General features: G+C 42.2%; 1 protein-coding gene across 1 annotated transcript; it reads right to left on the bottom strand.

The window, feature by feature from the left end:
- Positions 1 to 704: 704 nt before the first annotated feature.
- On the bottom strand, positions 705 to 19,529 carry LOC115329420 (cytochrome P450 1A1-like). Its single transcript, XM_029991022.4, has 9 exons — positions 19,360 to 19,529; positions 15,570 to 15,749; positions 13,578 to 13,671; positions 12,416 to 12,571; positions 7,515 to 7,723; positions 6,526 to 6,651; positions 5,958 to 6,062; positions 4,840 to 4,971; positions 705 to 1,065 (listed from the first exon to the last, which is right to left on the bottom strand). Exons 1-9 carry the CDS (start codon positions 19,517 to 19,519, stop codon positions 710 to 712), a joined length of 1,518 nt encoding a protein of 505 aa, XP_029846882.2. The 5' UTR covers positions 19,520 to 19,529; the 3' UTR covers positions 705 to 709.
- Positions 19,530 to 21,082: the final 1,553 nt, after the last annotated feature.

Here is a 21,082-nt window from a genome sequence, read left to right as displayed (position 1 = left end):
AAAAACAGCTCGTAGAGACGTCAGGCAGGATATCTCAAAACGCTCATATGAACCCTCCGGACGTTATGTGCTGACTGCTTACATATTAACTACCTAGTAGTTTTTATTACAAGTTAAACCCATGTTGATCATTTTTATTTAATTATACCTTGAAGTTTTTAAGTTGGGATCCCTCCTAAAGCTTGTGTGTCCGAACAGAAAGATGTGCAACCCTTCTTGCAATGTGTAATGTGCCATAGAATCCTCCTGTATGTTTGGAGTGGAGTTATGAGTCTTTATTTATTTTCGTTTTATATTTTCGCATTGGTAGAAATACTTCTTAAGACCTATTCACATGGGAGGGGACTTGATCAAGACAAATACAAGCAGCAACAGAAAAGTCGACAGCAAGAATGAGCCTGTTTATGGAAGGCAATGCCGGAGAGTTATAATTTAAATAACTGTGCATAAATGCACGTTGCTGACGTTATTCAAGTAATCGAAAACTAGTCACAGTGGTGCCAAAAACTCAACATACACTTCCTGAATATGTTTTAAAACTCGTTCAGGTTTTCTAAGTGTCATTTATTTCGAACGACGGTTTGCAATATATTACACAAAATTCGCACGTTTTTATTCGACTTGAACTAAGTTAATAAAAAAAAAAAACATAAAAACACACACACAAGGCACGCAGTGCAAGCATTTTTACGGTTTACGTTTTCTGAGGTTAGTAAAGCCGGGTCAACACTATGTCTTGTTTCGCTGGCATCAGAAACAAGTTGGAATCTAGAGCCTCTATGGCGGTCTTTTCTTTTCCCGGCAGGGCACTGCAGCTGACTCGCTGCATGAAGCGTACAAGGACGTAGAACATGTCCGCGTGCGCCAACTTCTCTCCCGGGCACGTCCTGGGACCCAGACCGAAAGTGATCATCTGTGGCAGCAGTTCCTGGTTCACTCTACCCGTGACAGGGTCCAGGAATCGTTCCGGCCTGAAGAACTCGGGGTCTGCCCAGATCTGGGTGTCGTGGTTTATGGCGTAGATGTTGTAAAGAATTCCAGTGTTTTTTGGTATGAAAATACCACCTGGATATGAAATAGGGACAAAAAAGAACACCTGAGAAAGCCACCCTGAACGTCATAAAAAGTTATGGTATGGTCATGACAAGTGTGCTCTGGATGTAAAGAAAAGCCATTTGTTAAACGTTGCCCTCGAGAAAACGTTTTGACAGCGCTTTGTTCACCAGAAAACGAACTTCGCATCACCGAACGCTCAGCCTTCTTCTCAAATGTGGCGCCAGCGGTCCGGATCAGACGTCAAAGTTTGAAAACGTCTCACTAGTTTACTCAAAATTATAAATAATTTGTCAATCATTATTAACAGGAAAATGGAGTCCGATAAAGCCAAGGATACGTCGAGAAGAATGGTGTCATCTACACTCTAAGAAAAAATGGAGGAAAAAAGTAGCAACGGCGCGCCTTCCTCCCTTCTACCGACGCGCCCCCAAGCGGACACGAGAAAAGGGGAGGAACGAAATGTTTTTCTCCTTCTCCAGGCAGACGGGAGAAAGCTTTCGCCCTCCCGACTCATCGTCTTTCGGTTTCGTTTTTCGAGCAGGTCGCGCGCGTTGTTTCATAAATAGCTGTTGAGTTGATTGAGCTCCAGTAGCAGCGAAGGCCGCCTGTAATTCCATCTTCTAGTTTAAACGTGCAGAACATTTCGGTTGCATTGAGGTTTTTATCACTAATTTTATCAAACGAGCAAACGAAGCCGCTAGAAACAGCGAAGTTCCGGAGCAGTGCCAGCAGCGCCACGTACATTGGGGGATGGCCGTCTCCGGATTGCGTGACTCGCGCGGCACGGAACGACGGAACTACAGCCACTGCAGGCTGCAGCACTACAGACTACAGCAGCGAAAGCACGCGGAACTGTGTCGAGGTTTTCGACGTTATGGAAACTGCAGGAACTGCGTCCAAGACAGGCAGGCTTTGCTGCCGGCTGCCTGGGTGCCTTCCCCCCTGAGTTCGGTTCTGTTTTCCGATGCCGAGTGCAACCGGCGTTCAACGTGGTTTTGTGTTTGTGCGTGTCAGCAACATAGCTGCAACATCGTGATGACAGTGTTCGGGTTGTGAACAGAAGACTGGAATTATCGCCGATGTGACCATGTGTTCGCGTATCAGTGGTGTAACAAGAAGATGAGATCGTAAACTGTTGGGCTTTGATGCCGCTGGTCGGGTTGTGATCGGAGGGGGCGGGGTGTCGCAGGTTGACATTCCGCTTTACATTAAAAAGTTTAATACCACTTGAGGGATCACGTGCAATCGATCAACGTGCGGATAGTCATGTTGGAACGCTGGTCTGAACAGTAGAAGCTCCTACCGTACAGTGGCCAATGTGACTGTCGGAATTGTCTCGTCCCCGACAGCGATTGCGCTCAGGGGCAAGGACTGAACAGTACGAAAGCGTGACGTAAAGTGCGTATATTTACAGTATGGAATTTCGGCATTAAAAACAATAGTAGGTAAAATCGAAAAAAAAGCTACCCTTTATTTTGCTGTTTAATTATACTACGGTTGCTGGAGAAACTGCCCTCCGTGGCGCGCTGGGATGAGCGCTAGAAGTTTTCGGGCTCGCCACGGCGTAGTTCCGTACACTTAACACCTGCCGCAAGTCGCGGCTTTGACTGCATTCAAGTTGATCGAAAAGCAATTTCTCAGTCCGTGAAGCATCACTTCCAGCTGACTGAATATCCACTCTACAGAGATTAATTCAAACGGCAATTGCAGCTTCGCGCGAACAGCACAAATAGAAAAACAAATAGAAATACAAGCTACGACTTGCCGTGTGGGGAAACAAACTCATGGCTTCGAACCGCATTGGAGCGGCTTGATTTATTGGCGTTCAAATAATTACGGCATGATTGAGCGTTTACTTTTTAATAAGAGATTCAACCCCTGAGCCATTCAAAATACTCTCAGAGGTATGACAATGCAGGGAAAAAATCAACATGCTGGGAATATTTTTTATTGCTTAGGGAGTCACCGAAAAGTTCCGCACGTTCAAAACGACCAGTATAAAAGACGGAAACGCAGAGCACGGGTGTAGTGTTCGGGTTAGTGTGGTGTTCCGTTGTATTGATGTTTGTGTGTGCAGTGCATGTGCTTAATGTATGTTCACCTGATGCTTGTAATAAGTGTATGGGTGTCATGTGTGTATAGAAGAGGGTCCTCAAGCACAGTAGTGGCCTGAGAGAAGCAAATTATTTTTTGTAGAACATGAATTGGGCGGTACCTAGCGCCACCTATCCTAGCTACTTGCAATTACTCTGCTTGACCTCGCCATCTGGTGGCTAGCGATTTAACCTTCTATCACGCTACGCGATAAACAGCGGCTGCAGCGGCTTCGAGTTCGTACTTTCGAGAGCGGCTTTTGGTTTCGCGGAGTGAGTTTGCCCTTCTCCGTGATGTGCGGTTGACGAAGGAATTGTGACTCGAGGAACACCAAAGGTAAGACGCAAAGTGCGCGAAGTAACTAGGTATCGGTTGTCTCCGTTTAACATCGCAGTGCTGTCGACGAGAAGACTGAGTAACTGCTTTCGAAACGCAGGTGTCTGTACCTGTGGGGGGAGTCTGGCTTCGGAAATAAACACAGTTTGCGGAAAGCTCGTGTTACGCTTTTATTTGCTGCTGTTCTCGTCCCGTACAAGAGACGTAGCGTCCTCGTTAGGCCTTATTGGGCTCGATTTTCTCGATTCGGGGCCGCCATATTGAGATGCAAGCGACGGTGGAACTTTGCTCCCCTGCTTCAGGGACGAAGGTTTCTCCCTTTCTAAAGGAACATAGGTTACAAGACCGTTCCTCCCGTAAGGGAGGACTATCCGTACCCTTTTTTCTAAGAGTGTAGAAGAAAAAGGACCCATTTTCCGGCTTAAACTCTCGGGAAATCCCTCGTAATTTTCAAGTAACTTTACCGTTATTTCTGATGTGCAATTTTTTATGAACATATAGGGCTATAATTGAGTGGAGGTTGAGCATTCGATGATAAGTAGGTAATTTTAGCGGTAAAAAATAACATCGTTTTTTTCTTGTAGACAGGCTGTAGTAGTACAGCTTTTTCGCAGAGCGATAGAGATAGCATCGTTCTACAAATTGTTTATTTATATTAACGCCTTATAGCCTTTTATTCACTCTTGGGGTCTTATAAACGCGATACGTATAAGTGGTGCGGATTCGAACGAGCAGCAGTGTTTTATTTTACCGTGTGTTTATCAAAACAACGTGGTCAAATGTGAGCAGAGTATTAATAAGCATTATATCGTTCAATATCTTAAAATCCAAATTTAAGTCTTTCATCCTTTAAGCGCATGGTCTGATCTTAAATTAATCCTGATGTGTTGTGTACAAACATACCGCAAAGTTGATTGTTTAAACGTACCGACCATGAGGACGCTACCGTCCTAAACACAAACTATCGTGTACTAAAGTTGTTTAACCGCGCCGTGTTAGTGGCCACTATTCAAATGACAAGTCTTTTTTTGGAAGTATCACTCATGAAGGGTGAAATTTAAACGTTTCTTTCGGAGAATGGCCACCAATGACCTATGGCGTCAAGTGCGGTACGAATTCTTGTTAGCTCTGCGCTAAGAACCATAAACTGCTCGAGGGATGCTTGTTTTCATGCTCGGCTATTTTCCCGATGGAGTGCTTTCTTGCATAATTACGGGCTAGAGCTTTGTGAATGAACGCCGATTCTTTCTTGAATAGTAAACTCAACACAACGCCTTAGAATCATGGTGTCTTTTATATTCAACCCGTGAATGTGTAACCCAATCGTAATTTTTAGTAGCAAAGCACACTTACCAGCTGATGTGTCACATGTCGTGTTATGTGGAAGTCCGAGAGGAGCTATAGGGTACCTGCGCAGAGCCTCCAAAATGCAGGCGTGCGTGTAAGGTAGCTTCTCTTTGTCTCGTAGGCTGGGCCGATCTTGACCTGTCACAAAACGTTAATGGATCACGGCTGGCGCTACAACCTAGACAGTACAAATTAGACAACTAACAATAAATACCATGCTAATAAACATTTGCAGAGCACTCCACATTTTTTATGAATTCCATGGTCGTTTTAGAGCGCGGTGGGATCAGCAGACCAGATCCGATATGGAGCACGCGATCCGAACGGAGTCGCTCCACCTCCGGATCCCTCGTAGAACATGGCCACTCCTCCGCGATGGGCGGATGCCATCCCGTCATTCACCTTTTCGGGAATCCCATTGCCGCGGTCATGCCCGGCGCGAAAGAGTAAGTCAGGTGAGGGCGGCGAGGGTTCGCCAGGCCATCGAATCAGCCAAAATCGGCGAAGCGGCGTTTCTCGGATTCGGAACGAGATCTGGACTGAGAACTGATTCAAAACTACGAGCGTGACACGTAACATCTCGATCCCGATCGGCCAGTGAAATGGGCGCGCTCCAGAAAAGTCGACCAAAACGACCTGTTGAATTCGCCATTGGGCATAGTCGGAGTTCGGTCATTTGGAGAGATCCTCGGACAGATCACCTCTGTGTTCTACACCAACGTTATTGCTCGTACTATTTCAGATTTCAAGGCACGAGATATGAAACGTCTCTTAAGGGTTCGGTCTTTGCCAACTTAATTTTCAGCAGCACGTGTAAGCCAAGTCCGAATATTGTGCGGGACGGCACGCAGAATTTTTGTTTTTCACTAGTGTTTTACTTCCAAAAATTGTTGAGGTACTTAACGCAGTTACCGACATTACAATTTTATATTTGAAAAAGTTGGTGCGCTGGCTCATGCAACACCACTAATCTCAGCCAGACAGAGTTTGTGATGTAGGCCTTAGCTAGCAGCGTCTGTTCTTTTTTATCTCTTGAGGTTTGCTTACATAAAAATAAATATTTCCTGAGGTCCTCAGACAGCGTAACTGCAAGCAGATTAAAGAAAGCGAAGTGTGTGATTCACCAAGGTTGGCTTCAATTTCCTTCTTAATCTTCTCTTGTATCTCCGGCTTCCTTGTCATCGTCAGGCAAAGCCACTGTAGCACCCCCAATGAAGTGTCCGTAGCGGCTGAGGAAAGATACATGATAACACGTTTAACTCCAATGACACCGCAACTTATTATACAATACAAAACACATTCGATTAAGTCCGTCAATTATCTCATCGAGAAAGCAACTGCTGAGCCTTGATCTTTGAATGACTCTTCAGTCATGTGCCGCTTTCTGACAGTATAGTTTTCACAAGTGCAAAACAGCTGATAATAAAATCTCTTAAATTGCCATCACAAAATACTACGATTAAATGAAATTGAGTCGGTGCAATCTTAAATGTCAGGTGTGAAACTGAAAATATAGTAAACGGACTCGTAAATTTTGATTCCTAATCGTGAAGTAAACCGAAATCAACATTCGAACCGGTATATTAAACGGATGCTTCCCTTCACCTCGCACCAAATAGTTTTATTTTTGCAGAATATTAAACACTAAGCTTAGTAACTGCTCAAAACAGCAGTGTGCTTGGTGGTAATTACCTCCGAAAATGTCCATGATGATCTGAACCATGTTGGCTTGGGTCAAGTGCTGAGCGTCGTTTTTTTCTTGTTCAATGGCTTCGTCTCTTGCAGCTATCATGGAGTGAGTGAAGTTGTCGAGTTTGCCTGAAACATACAACGTTCACATCTTCAGCATTTTCAGGAATGTACGCACTCTAACATTTTTTTTTTAACCATAAAGGCGTAAATCATCTTGTTTTAGGGACCGGCTTCATATCCGTATTGTGTTACAGCAACGCAACTTAGACACGGGTGAACAACTTAAAATAAGATGGTGGAAATCTTAGTAGCCTTCTACAAATACGCTTTAGGGGCAGCAGATTTACAAGTTTACAAGCGACGACCACGAAAGCAGTTGTCACACGCACAACAAAGGAAAATGAAGTGGTCAAGAGCATCCCTCACAAAGGAAAAATGACGACCTGCTGACAGCTTCACGCCTACGTAGCCGACATTTCAAAGAGCCTTCTTTGCCGGGCAGCCGTTTTCGCACCTAATAACGTTACAAATATTTTGCTATTCTCTATATTGAATATTGCACGTAACGTAAGGACCCTATTTTCAAGTAAAAATATTTGGTACAAGCAATAAATATTTTTCATGGCCACCTAAAAAAAATTACGCGAGAGCCGCTTTAAGCGAATATTTGTGCTACGAACACTCTTAAAACAGAAGTCTGCGGCTCAATTAATCGGAACACTGTTTTCAATACCCTTTCCGCACCTTTCAAAAATTAAAACTGATCGTTCCACCCAATGACATCTTTTTTGGTGTGTATCACCAATATAAGGCTGGTGAAAATGTGCAACCGTGAGTGCAAGTCTCTGAAATTGCGTTTTTTTTTGTGAGTGCATTATTTTTAGTGTTTATATTGCGTTTGTCTAGCCTAGTTAATCAAAATGAAAAATATAAAAAAATGTCGCCCATCAAGAAAGAAAAAAAAATGAATGAAGAGGTTTTGTACGTACCGGGGACGTATGTTTTCGCAGCTCGCTTGTACAGGACATCGAGCAACTCGCAAAATTCTCTGAAGAGAATCTCCATCTTTTTCTCACGCCCACGGTAAAGCACACCCAACCAGGGAACGATGTCACTCGGGAGTCCATTAGGAGCGTTCTCCAAGAATTCCTGATTAAATGCTTTCAGCTTAGCCAATTCCGGACTTTCTTTGTCAAACCTTGATTGAAAGCACAAACGGGGTGTAAGCAGGCGTCATAGAAGTCAAATCCAACAAAAGCCTATTCCTCGCTTTACTTAAGCCAGGACGCAGTCAATGTTGGGAAGATGTGACAAGTCAAACAGGATCATAAGCGCACCGACTTGGTGTTCGTCATTTTATGTGCGCGCTCTATCATCGCGGCACCAATCACCTACATGGGAGACCCAGTGACTTGCGCATTTGAAACTTCGATCGGTCCTATTAGCTCGTAGCGTCGGCTGCGCCGGAACGAAGTATACACCAGAAAACAGAAGGCACGTGGAAATATGGTAGGCATAGTTTTGGGCTCACAAGGAAAGGGTAATTTAGAGTTATCTCTTTTTTCTTTTAGCAAAAAAGGCAGCCTGAGACTTTGATGGCATATTGAATGCTACTTTTCATTGTTTTCTTGCTCATAAGAGAACAAATTTCATGGATGTTCGACAAATGTCGAATTTTGTGCGCCAAAGCGTTCATAACTTAAAATATGTAGCTTCCTTGCAATTGTGATATGTATTCAGGTATGATGAAGTGTCAAGTATATGCCACACGATATGTTATTGTTATCAGTGCAAAGGAGCGAGTGCTAGGGGAGCCGTTGACGCAATGCGTTCGCTGCGAAACATCTTTAAAGAGAACACGGCAGGAATATCAGAATCACGCGTATAGGTTTTGTCCTTGCTTCAATTCACCGCTATTTGATTCAAGTCAATTTAATGCAGCTTAGTTTAACTCAATTAAATTTAATTCAGCTTCAATTATTAGTAAGAAACGCTTTAAACAGAATCGTCTGGTTTTCCGAAGCACAAATGTTGTCTACAAGAAAGCTCCTTTCTTAATATACGAACCGTCGCTTCAACCGCGCGTTTTAGTGCACCCCGTTTTAAATGTGTGTCCAATGACGCAAAACGCTTTACGTGGAAATTTTAAAATAAAACTACCACAAAACCTTCTGGTGATAACTTCAGTATAAGTATTCATCGCGTTGCAACTTTACCCAAGATCGGGGTAAGAAATACAAAATTAAAACTAGAAAGCGCAGAAAACAGGGTACAACAGAACTTCACAAACGAAGCTAAAATATTCATTGAGTCCAGCGTTCATATATACTCAAAGCGACAAGCTTTCACGCCACATCACTCACACTTTGCTACGACAAAACAACAGGAGGCACAAAAGAACATCACCAGAAGAGGGCAATGAAATGCGCCCTCAACGAACAAAAACATAACATCTAGGGCAGGTTTTCTTAAGTCGGCTTACTCTTAAGCAAAACATTATCCTTTGTGAAGCATCTGACACTTTGCCTGCGAACCAATAGTGACCCTGAACTTGAGTACAAAGCCCAATTTCTTCTCAACAAAAAACGACAAAATAACCAAACTTGGAAAAAACCTCTTCAAAATCTAACCATTTGGAACACCAAGGTAAAGAGGCAGGCACTCTGAACTCACTTTTACAAAGTGCTGTCGCGCTTCACCTTTTAAGATGCTTAAACACACACACACACATACACACAAAATTGTTGTCTCAAAAAATATTTCGCATAGTTCCCTAGCGGCACCATGGCTGACCGATACAGCTCCCGATCGGCCTTTTTCGAATGGATTCGCTTATCAGTCTTGCTTTCATTCACTTCCTTATGTATTACAGTTTATCTCCATCCCTGACAACAAAGCAGTGCAATTCTTCGCGCTATTCCTTTTATTTCTCTTCTTTCCTTTTATTATATCATTAACACACCTCGACGTTTGCCCAACATATAAAAAGCTATATGTCACCTGAATCTCCTATATCACACTCTGCTTGCAATGAATTGATTTATCATCGTGAGCGTTTATATACTCATGTACTCCCGTTTCAAACGAAGTTAATTAATTCAACCTGAAATCGGAACTAATGCAGTCTTCTCCCCGAAATGCTTAGCACAGGCTTTCAAGTAATCTGAAATTCCATGAAAATACGGGATCACAGCATTCCGTCTTTCCCACATGATTTTCTTTTGTTTTTCTTTTCTCTTCTTGGTGCGTAAATTTAGATGCCTTTTAATGAACTCACCGTTAAACCCTGCCTCGCTTAGGGAAGTCTCTCTCATTGACCTTCCAACGACGTTGAGACTTATTTCTTCATTTATTTGCTTATGTTGGTTACGCAGAACCTACATTGCCACGTGGGCATTTCGGAGGGGGTACACATAACAGAAAATAAAAGAAGTTGAGAATTAAAACTAGTGTGTGAGTAAGAGACTAACGGTGCATAAAGGAAGTGCAATACGACTGTTTCAAACATCACAAAACACAGTAAAGAAGGTATAGACTGCAACACACCAATATTAAAGCATGTACAATAACAAAGAAGAAAAAATTTCATCCCAAGTCTTAGTGATTACGTGTTTTGGAAGACAAGTTCAATCGATAATTGATTTCGGAAAAAAAGGCGTTTTAAATATTTCAGTTCCGCACCTGAAATATTTTATTTTTATTTTTAACGGATGGTCCACTTTTGAGAAATAGTAATCAGGATGATGGAAATAATTATACTTTATTATACCTGCTTGTTATAAGTAAATATTTCTGAGAAGTTTTATTCGAAAAAATGTTTTTTCGCGAATATAATGGCTTTTATTTTATTTTTGTTTTATTTGGTACGCTCGAGCGAAAATCGTAATTATGTGCTACAAAACGAGCTGCACTATTTTGCATGGCTTCTTGTTTTTAGGTTAAATATAGGTAATATGGGTCCCACACTGGACATTAAACTCTAATATGGACAAACATTGGCAAACGGAATTTCATTTGAAATTCTCTTTGTCAAAAGTTAAAACTCGGTTCGCCTAAATTGTTATTGTATTCATGTGTTTAGACCAGGATAGATCGCTGCTAAAATAAACTCTTAAATATGTGGACATCTGTAACTTCCCGGAGGACGGCACCGTTCAGCTAACACCTGGATTTAAATGGCCTCTTTTTTCTGTTGAATCTAACGTAATTGCATCTATTAATATTTAATAATAATTTCCATTCGTCGAACAAATTCATTATATTTTTGAGGCCTGACTGAACGAAAATAAAACCATTCTCGCTTTTAACCTGTCTATAAACTATAAATAACGCAGTCAGCACCATATAAACGTACGCTGTTTTTTTTTTAATTTTGCGCTATGTCGTTGATATATATTAAAAAGAGAAGTGGTCAAAGAACGAACCCTAGGGGGACACCCGAGGTTGCATCATTATACAAGGAAGTTTGACCGCCAATGGCGACACACTCTGTACGATTGGAGAAGTAATGATATATCCACCCAACAATATAGGCGGGGAGGCCCAGGAACGAAAGTCTGTGCCTGCGAGGTAGAGTGAGGTACCTCATCGAATGCTTTTAGAAGTCTGGTAGCAAGCAGCCAACCTGAACGTTTTTATCTAGTGAAAGTGAACGATCATGTACAAAGTCTGTCAGCTGCGGGTGCACGATCAACCAGACCGGAAGTCGTGCTGGAACATAGAAAAGAAATGATTGGACTCAAGGTGGCTTACCATATTTGTATATATTATATTATCGAGTAATTTAGACCAAATACAAGTTAGGGAGATTGGCCTGTAATGAGAAACCCGGCCTTTTTTTTTGCTTGATTTAAGAATAGGCACAAGATTTGCACTCTTCTGCTACGATGGCAGCCTGCCAGAAAAGAGCGATTTGTTGAAAATATTAACTAGAAAAGGTGAAATTGCTCCAGCGCACATCTATAGGACATGATTGGGTATGCCGTCATTTAAGTTTAACGTGCTATCGCCCTTAGTTCTTCAAAAATCGTCCCATTTTTGCTTATCATTGAAGAGCAAAAGGCGATATCACGTTGTTAGAGCAAGTCCAGAGTGTCTGCCCTTTGAGATTGGTGTTCGGGATTGGTATATTTGAGGATGACTCTTCATAGTTCTGTTCTTTTTTTTGTTCCTTGAGGTAGTTGGTCTTTGTACTCAGGTTCAGGGTCAATGTTGTTTTACGGGGGGGGGGGGGGGGGGGGTGTGGTTCCAGAGGTTACAGAAGGATAAACATTTGTTGAAGGTATGGCGTGATGTTATATTTTTTATCGTTGAGGGGGCATCAGATTGTTCTGTTCTGGTGGTGGTATTTTCTGTGTTCTGGAACTTTGTATCGTAGCAAAGGGGCAAGTTGTGTGAATGGCGCCCTTGTGGCTGTGAATACGCAAGGGATGTGGGACTTAATAATTGTTTCAGCTGCGTTTGAGATATTTTCTCCTTCCTTGGTTTTTTGTATCTTCTTCCTTTAACTTTTTATTTCGCATCCGAGTCTCGGGTTAAGCTGCAACACGCTAAAGATCGGTCGCTTGCCTGTACTCCTACTGTTTTTCATTAAGTTTTATAATTTTTTCACCTAATCATGTATACCCTGTTTTAGATTAATTAGCACATGTATATTTGTAAATGCATAGTGCAACGTACCAACTTACGGAAATATCGCTCTTGTTCAGTCAAATAGTTTTTTTTTAATGAAGCGCTGACCCAATAAACCCTGAGTGTTCCATTCAAAACAAACGTAAAGCAGATTACTGACCAATTAGTATTTTTTGTATAATAATCTAACATTTAGGGGAAAGGAACAATTAAGTTTAAACATGTTTCGAGCTTACATGACTTCAGGGCACAACCTTACTTTGTTCCGTAGACAGACATGCCAATGATGTTGAAGAGCATGTACAGGAACGGAGCCTTTGAGTCCAGGATATTAGAGCCTTCCTTGAGCGAATCCACGTAAGCGTCCACGACCTCGCAGGACAAATTCTCCAAAGAGTCGCTCACGGCGTACTTCCTGCGAGTAACAGCAGAACATATCAAGCTGGCTATACAATACCCTCTGCGTAAACTCATTGTTATAAACAAGCGAGCTTACTCGGGATCGCTCAAGGCTCTGCTAGAAAATATCCGCCTTTCCGAGAGTTACAACAAAAATAAGTACACTCAATATGTTGTTTTTTTTCTGCTATAACTAATGTGTTGCGCTACTAAATTATTAATATAATATAAACAATGTATAAGCAATCGCAAACATAGCTTTATAATAGAATTAAGATCGCTACCGTAAACACGAAGATTCTAGCTTTTTATGTTTTTCCTTGCAGACTTTGCATGCTGAAATGTACGCAAAGATGCTTCGACCCAAAAGCTACTGCTTTACTTGCCGTTTTTGATGACATGCTTACGCCTAAAATGATCTTTTTTTTTCGCTCGATACTGTTTAACACATTTTTGAGTATCGCACAATTCAAGTGGTATTGGTAAACCTTTGTATTTTTTTTCATGCATTTTCTTCAAGAGTAAACGAGGTGAGATTTTGCTTCCAACTACTGTAACCCGCAGATTAAGAATGATAGCACGTGGCTTTTTGAACGCCTAGCCTGGGTCACGCGCTCATTGCTTGCAGCGTACTTTGGCTGTGGGCCCGCGTGCTCGAGGTTCCCGAAACACCTAAGCGTCGTCGAAGGTGGGACATCCACGCAGGGGGCGGGACAACTGAAGCACCTCCCTGCCGTCTTAATATTATCTGGGACTATATATACCGTATTTAAAGCACACATCTGCTATCACTCTCCAGGTTGTGGGGGTTCATTAATATTCCAGCTTCTGTTTACTATAAATATATCCGTTACATATACCATAGACTCATCTTAAGTTTTCGGTAAACATTGAAATGCTGAAACGCGCCAATTAACATTTAGTTCACGTTTCTTTATTCTTTAGTTACCTTTGCTTACGAAGTCGTTCAACGCGTCTAATGCATTACCGTGCTATGAAGTACAATCACCTATTTCGCCTACCTCACTGCAGTCAGCGCCACCTTTCTGAGGGCCTTCCATGTTGGGTTGTAGTCCTCCATTAGGATGCTGTTGTTTTTTTGCCTCTGGAGTTCAGCTAAAAAAAATAAAATTCGAACACTGCTTGTAACATTAATCTTTCTAGTCTCATATTATTAGGAATCATTGCGAATCAAATAATTTAAAGGTTCGTCTGCTAGGAAAAAAATTATAAAATTGAGAAGTAAACAAAAATATTAATCTTGAACCGTTACTGTTATCTTCGAAACTTTAGATAAGTAAGACCCTGTAGTATGAAGGTTCCAGTAATTCCCCAGCTCCTCTGCAAGACCTTTCAAGACAGTCTCCTTGGTGGAACCGTGAACTGGTTGCCGGCATTCCATTATCAGATATATACATGCTTCTACAGAGCCTCGAAGAAGCTACAAACTTATAGAAAGCCTAAAAGGAGCTACTTTAGGTGAACCTAAAGTAACTCATCCTTGGCCCTGAGTGTGGAAAATATCCTATATAACGGCTTCCAGCCAGAAACTATTCAAAAATATGGTGACATTAGGAAGCAATAACTAAGTTATTTTAAGTGTTCACTTAGAGTGCACGTGGTACTTGAAATTACCTTTAGCTATCATTTTTTGCCCATGTTCCCATCCAGTGCCGAGCTCTTATGTGAGTAAGGACAAAGTACTTGGTAATTTTGTAAATATACCATTATGTGGTCGAGTGAAGCATCAATACAGATTGTGAAGGAAATGTAGCGCGCTAGACGTTTTGTTGTGTAGTGTAGAAACATGTGAAATGTAAAAATGCCCAGGGCCATGATTAATCATATACTAAAAGTCTTGAGTGCGCGACAAAAATATTTTGTCAAAAGCAATAAAGGAGAACCTCTGAAAATTAGGGAGTTTTAGAATAACGTACGCAGTTTTAGCGCCCGCTAGCGATAAATTGAGCGCTTGCGTTAGCGCACGCTACACAGAACAGTTTTAGAATAACGTTCCTCCGCCGGGACGGAAAAACCCCAGTAACTATATTTATTTCACACAGGAAATGCTATAACTTGAGAAACGAAAATACGTTTTTGGTCTAGAGTAACGTTTGAGCTTCGTTTAAATATGAGAATGCGACGGCGACGGGAGAAGTCGACTGTTTCTATCTAGTTGAGTCTCCTCGGCAAGAAAGGTCTCGTGTACTGATCTTAGTACACCGTACCCGCCGCACCTGTGCCGAGGAATGTTCACGCGTCGCAAGCGGCAAGGTTCCGGCGATAGTTGCTCACCTTGCTGGGTCCTCCAAACCGCTTGTAAGGTGCGCCTCCCGTAGGAGTGCAATGTACTCCTGTATTTAAAAACGCAGTCACGAGAATATAGCCGACGTCGCTATTACGACGTCCGCCTAAGAGGTTGTAGCCGCGGTCCAAGGAGCCGCCATTTTCTAATTGTGCTTGTCTAGACATTAGCCGTTTAGCCAGTTTCTTGGGCATTGCAAATCCTCCTTGAAGGAGCTCAAAAACTCTTTGTTTGCGAACGCAATTTCCTCAAATTTGCTTACGCTATAATAGCACACGCAAAGCGAAATCGCGCAAAGCGTTCGGCTCGTGCGCGGTGGCGGGGACGCCATTCTTTGCGTAGGAAAATTTCTTGCGTACAACATTCTAAAAGTCCCTATTATGATCAGAAGTCTATATGTAATTGATAGTTGCAAATCATGATTCAAAGAAACGTTCATATCCTCACTAGTTGGCGTTGACGCTATCCTGAAATATCCAGTTGTGTAAAAAATTGTCTTTATAACACCACCAAGAATAATGAAAATAAAATAAAGGAACGCTTAATAATGTAAAATATTATTGGAAATCAAACTGAATAAATCGCGTAAACGTTGGAGTTCCCTTACGTTTCATAAGACCACGTGGAACACTGTGAATAGGTCAAGTGATGTGAGCAATCGACGCTGTATTAGATATGCAATGGCAACCAAAGTTCGCGTATCTCTCACCCATTTTTGTGGAAAAACGTCCAGCGAATTCGTGCCTCTTTTCAACGAACGCTTCCTTGACCACTTTCTGCGTGTTGAGCACCACCATTGGCTTCTCTCCCATCCAAAACGTGATCGGGTCCCCATATTGCCGAGCCCAATTTTCGGCCATCTTGTAGAGCTGGTTGGTATTCCGCAGGGCTGCGACATACGACACATCAAATGCATGTTACAGCAAGAAACGCATTTGCTGGCCATCTGCACTATGCGAAAGTTTCTGCAGCACCTCCAAGACCATGATCTATGGATGGGTGGGGAGCAATAAATAAAGCTGGGCGCTTTAGCTGTTGCACCCGTCTCTGATAGGTCGGGACTTTACACACCAACATCTTAAGAAAGAGGGAACGGGGGCTTATTGCGTTTTCTTGTTATATTCTGTAATTTACTCTGTGCAGCGCAAGAAATTGTAACAATTAGACTTTGATGAAAGCATTCCTAGTACGACAGAGCAGAAATTGAATGGTGAATGCACAGCGAGGAAGAATTTGTGATGTTTTGTCAACCCTCCCATCGACTGTTTGTTCTATTTTATGACTCCTTGATTATGTAATATGGTTTCAATTTTAAAATTTCATTATAATTTCAGCAGAGGCAAAAGGTTGTATAAGAATAAGTGCGTGTTCCCATGATTAAACCAAATACTAGGTTAGTCAAGACCGCCAGTGCAGAACTACGCCCTGAATTTTACCGCTATTATCTAGAGCAGGCACGATTGGATTGAGTTGATAACTCAGGAACGGAGAGACGTCTGCCAAATTGGTCATAAAACTGCAATCAAAAACCAAAACAAATGTTTGTGCGCTCGGAATCTTATTAAACATTCAGAGAAAAAATAGCAGTGATCGAAAGAAGAATCTCGGCAAATAACAAAGCCGAATGCGGCTTCACGGAAAACACACAAAAAAAAAACTATTTCAGACTGCACATTGTGTGACGTCAGCATCTAAAACCACTTGCTCAGCTTCACATATTATTTTATTTAAGTGAAAACGTACAGGAGCTTTATGCTTCGTCGAATTCTTAGGAAATCACAGCGAATGTCTTTGTTGTGTTCCCATCGAAAGTTGATCCTTAAACTTTTTTTTTTGTTTGGAGTACAATAAGGCCCGTCATTTTATGTAAAGCACGTGTAAAAATCGTGTAGTTTAATGTTAGTCTTCACATCAAGGTGCAGCGCTCTATATATCGCTTCGCGTATGTATCTACGTCCACCGAAATTGGTTAAAAATTATACATTAAATAATACCTACCGGCACTTCAGCGCTTCATATTGCAAGATTTGTCTAGGTGGCACAAGGTACAGCCCGCTCTAGGGGATCCCACAAGAAGCGCCTCTCTGTCTCATTCGCAATATGAATATATACCTGGACGCGCATACCTCCATATGCATTTTCCACAGAATTTTAGTCAAGCGAAAATTGTGAAGTCACTGGGATTTTAACGTATGAGCGGCGGTTAATAATTCGGATATAAAAGCTTTTGCGCATGCTCAGGATGTTCTTCACGGTTCAGCGAACAAACATGGCAGCGCGAAGAAGGCGAACGGCAGCTAGAGCCGTTCGCGACTCTACGGCCTCCGGAATACGCCATCAGCTGCTGCCTTGTGTAGATCACTGGTAGTCATGCCTGGATGGTTGCTCACGACTTCACCTTTCATTTTAGAACATACTTGCTAATATATAACTCGCTATTTTAATCACACACTACGGCCATTTAATTTGGGGAACAACCACTCATACAAATCTACAAAAGGTATTTTTATTACAAAAAAAAATATACTACGAATCATTCGCAATGTTTCACCGGAATTTCCAACAGAAAATATTATTTAACCAGCTAGATGTAGTAAACATTTTTAACTTGTATTGATATCTCCTAGGTGTTAAATATATAGCTGAAATGAGTATGAATGTACATCTTGTGAGCTTATCTGACTTAAAAGGAAAAATATAGGCATATCCAACGAGAGTCACAGAACTTTGTAAAGTCCCATTTTTTAAAGCTAATTGCGGCCTTCAAACCGCGGCGTTCGCTCTCCCAACCACCTTCAGCTATTGTTTTTGCGCAACACATCGAGCTTGAAAATATATCTGCGCATTATCTTAGAAACATAATACATCTTAGCGAAACTAATCAAATGTGAGTAACATGTTTATATGTTCATTTTTTGTGATATATATACTTTTGCTTTTCTGACTTTTTTGTGTTTTGAACATCTCCCTTGATGTATCATATGATTTTTCTCTTAGCATTTTTTTTCCCGCTGCTGACTTTTGGGGCCACGGGACCAGTCAAGCAGTTCTAACAGCTTTTTTCCCAAGCTTCCACCAACACTGTACCTCATTGCGAAAAATAAAGCTATTATGATGATAGGTCGTAGGTTGTGCCAGCTATCCTAGTGGCTAGAGTCACTTAATGTTCCCAGAGTACCGAAACTACCAAACCTTCGTTTCAGAATCGAGTAGCAGCGACGCAGGAGCTGCACCTCAACCCGTCCCCAATATGGCGCTGCCCTGCGCGGTCAAAGCGAAGCGCGTAGAATCTAGTGTTCGTTCTCGTGCGCAGGTCTTCAATGCCCGTTTCTGGCTTGTGGCGGCACTGGTTTATTTTTTTTTTTTATTTTATTCGTTCCGAGCGGTGCGTAACTTGCTCCTCGCTCTGTCGTCTCCCTCTCTCGCCTGGGAACACCTCAAAGTCGAGTGTTAGGCTTAGCGTCTGAAGCGTAGAGTTTGAAACGCAGCACCGGCGCAACCGGAGCGAGAAAACAAGCAGGCAATCTTTGGCGAACCAGATTAGAAGCTACCTGATATAAGAAAAAAAAAATCAACGCTTTTTTTGTACGGTTCTAACTCATCGATGTTCAGGGCTCCCACCTCTGCGTACCCCTGTACCTGTGGTAACGCGGAAACGTTTTCTATTCGTGTTTTGATATTATGGGCCCATTCTCAATATAGCCGACCGATAAATGGACCTTTTCCATATACCGACGGCACCAGGCGGTGGCTGCGCGAACTAAAAAATCGAGGAAGTGACCTGCGCTACCAATCAATAATGGGAGCTACGTTACCAGTTGCTTCGCTCTCTGAGCAGCGTCGCGTGCCCAATGCAACGAGGTAGGCCTAGCGCGACTTTAAAGAAGGAAATCCGTAGCGTCCACCCAAACGTCGTGTTTTTCTTTCCGTCCACTTTCTTTTTTTGTGTAACACAATTATATATATGCTGCAATTACGTGTTCTACTCGTCGATTTACAGCCTCATTCCGAATTTCCTCGATTTTTTCGTGCCGACTTCCACCGCTTGGCATCGGGCGCTCGCGCGTGCGCAGAACGCTTCTCGGAAAAGGTCCATTCCGCCACGGGGTAAACCAGCCAATCAGGAGAGGATTCTGCGGCATTCACTTCCGGTAAGTGGACTAAATGGAATTAGGTACTTTGGGAACATTCAGTGATTTTACTAGTAACCATGCACTTGCCTGGGAGCCTGGCAAGGCGATAGTCTGGGAACCATGTACCCGTCTTAGCAAGGTGGGTACCTGCTTGCCGAACTCTCGCCAAACAAGTTATTTGATATACTCAATGGCCAGACTACCGTTTGAATTATGGCAGCTTGATAACGTCTTTACTGTAGCTGAATCGATAAGTGAGCTGTAAATCGTTACCGTGCCACTTGACCACGGAAACGTTTTAGCGCGACATGATAAGATTTCTGCTTGTTACCAAGAAAGCAACACATATCAACAAACTCTGCTTACCCAGGAGATTTCCAACAACGGGAAACGGTAAAGGGCCTTTCGGGTATTTGGACACCTTGCGATAGAATCGCAGCACGACGTAGGACAGCAGGAACACTAAGGCTGTGGTCAACCATCTCCAATCCCAGAAGAAGAGAGCCTTTTCCGACAGTAAACCCATAATTAGCCCGGTTACCTGAAAGAAACATGAAATAAAGGTCGTTTTAAACTCTGAGAATTCTGGAGCGTTCGCTCCGCCGCAAAGTCCCTGGAAGAGCCAAATGCTGCGATCTACGGTGCGAGTTTGGGGAATGTGGACTTTGATAATCTTCTTAAACCTAACAGGAAATATTTTGGGCTTTGGCACTAAGCCTAAGGTTTCTCCGTGCTCACTGCCATATGGAAAACTGTTTTGTGTTTATGTCTACGCGTATTTTCAGCATCAGAGTTTGCGTCGTTCCATTCTTACGTTACAGCAATTTACTCCTCCAAGTTCTTTACGGGATATTAGTCCCTTCTACTTTTCTAGACCTTTAGACAGGTAAAATACGCAGGCCAGGGGCGAGCTCTGGCAATCCCTTTATCGCTCTGCATTCAAAAATATTGCAGCATTATCGGATAAGAACAGAGAAGACCAAGTTATGGATCGTGCAGCGTGAAGTTCATAAGTCACTCCTTACGTTTACCAAGTTCTCAGCGTTTTGTCTGAAGAGAACTAAAATATTTGAACTTCAGATTGTTGTATGCATCAGCACAAATCCCAAAGGGGAGAGTAATGTCTTACGTACGCTATAGATATATTACCGAAGCTCACGAGTAGGTATGCAAAATTTCCGGAAATTTTCAAAGCCTTAAAAATACATAACGACATAACAAACATTTTTTTTTTATTTTGTTCGGAAATTTTGGAAACACTTCAAACTTTGCCTCAGCAAGAGTAATCCCGCAATCGTTTGAAGGATACCAACTTAGATAAACAACGCTAAAATTGCCTCACCAATTTTTGCTGCAGTATTACAGTCATATCGTAAATATGTTTTTTTAGGTTTCTTCCTAGTTTCTTTCGTGCTCAACTGAATTTTGTTTTGGAGTTGGGCAGTGTTTTGCTTGTTCACGTTTCAGAATCGCCAGAGTCTCTGACCACTTCCGCTTCTTGTCCGACATAGACTAGTCTGCTTTCCAAGCAGTGCTGCCGACCTCCGCGGTCGTTTCTTCACCGATTTTTATCCTAAAATTCCCTAGATTTCCCTAGATATGCAGACAACGTGTTCATTTGCTTCCATAACGATATTATATTTATACAGTAGCTCACAAATATACTTCTGTAGTTGGGTAGCCATTCAAAGGTTAAAGTTGTTTCGTTAAAACATTTTCTTATAATTAAACTGACAGTGAAATCAATAAAAGAAACTTGGCGAGCTCCTAAAACAAAGCGTATTTAACTTGTAAAACCCATCGTTAATATGACGGACCCGGATTTTGGACGAAATTTTCAGGAGCAATCTTTGCCATGCGATTCTGCCCCGTTCATATGGGAATCCGGAATCACAACTATGGGCAGTTCTTTTGGGGACGAATTGGGTAAATGCAGTCATTTTGTCTTATTATTATGAAAGGCGTTACCAGTTCAAGAAAGGTCCAAAATGCTTCCAAGATATTAGTAGATTGAGGAGAGCACCGTGCGCACTCCTCGGTTCACTGCCGGCCTCGCGATAAGACCCGCGCACCTACAGATGGATTGTTT

The sequence above is a fragment of the Ixodes scapularis genome, unplaced genomic scaffold, assembly GCF_016920785.2.
Source record: "Ixodes scapularis isolate PalLabHiFi unplaced genomic scaffold, ASM1692078v2 PGA_scaffold4__175_contigs__length_147842914, whole genome shotgun sequence".
NCBI classification, from domain to species: domain Eukaryota; kingdom Metazoa; phylum Arthropoda; class Arachnida; order Ixodida; family Ixodidae; genus Ixodes; species Ixodes scapularis.
Note: the sequence above shows the minus strand (reverse complement) of the source record. Positions and strands in the feature narration are given on the sequence as shown.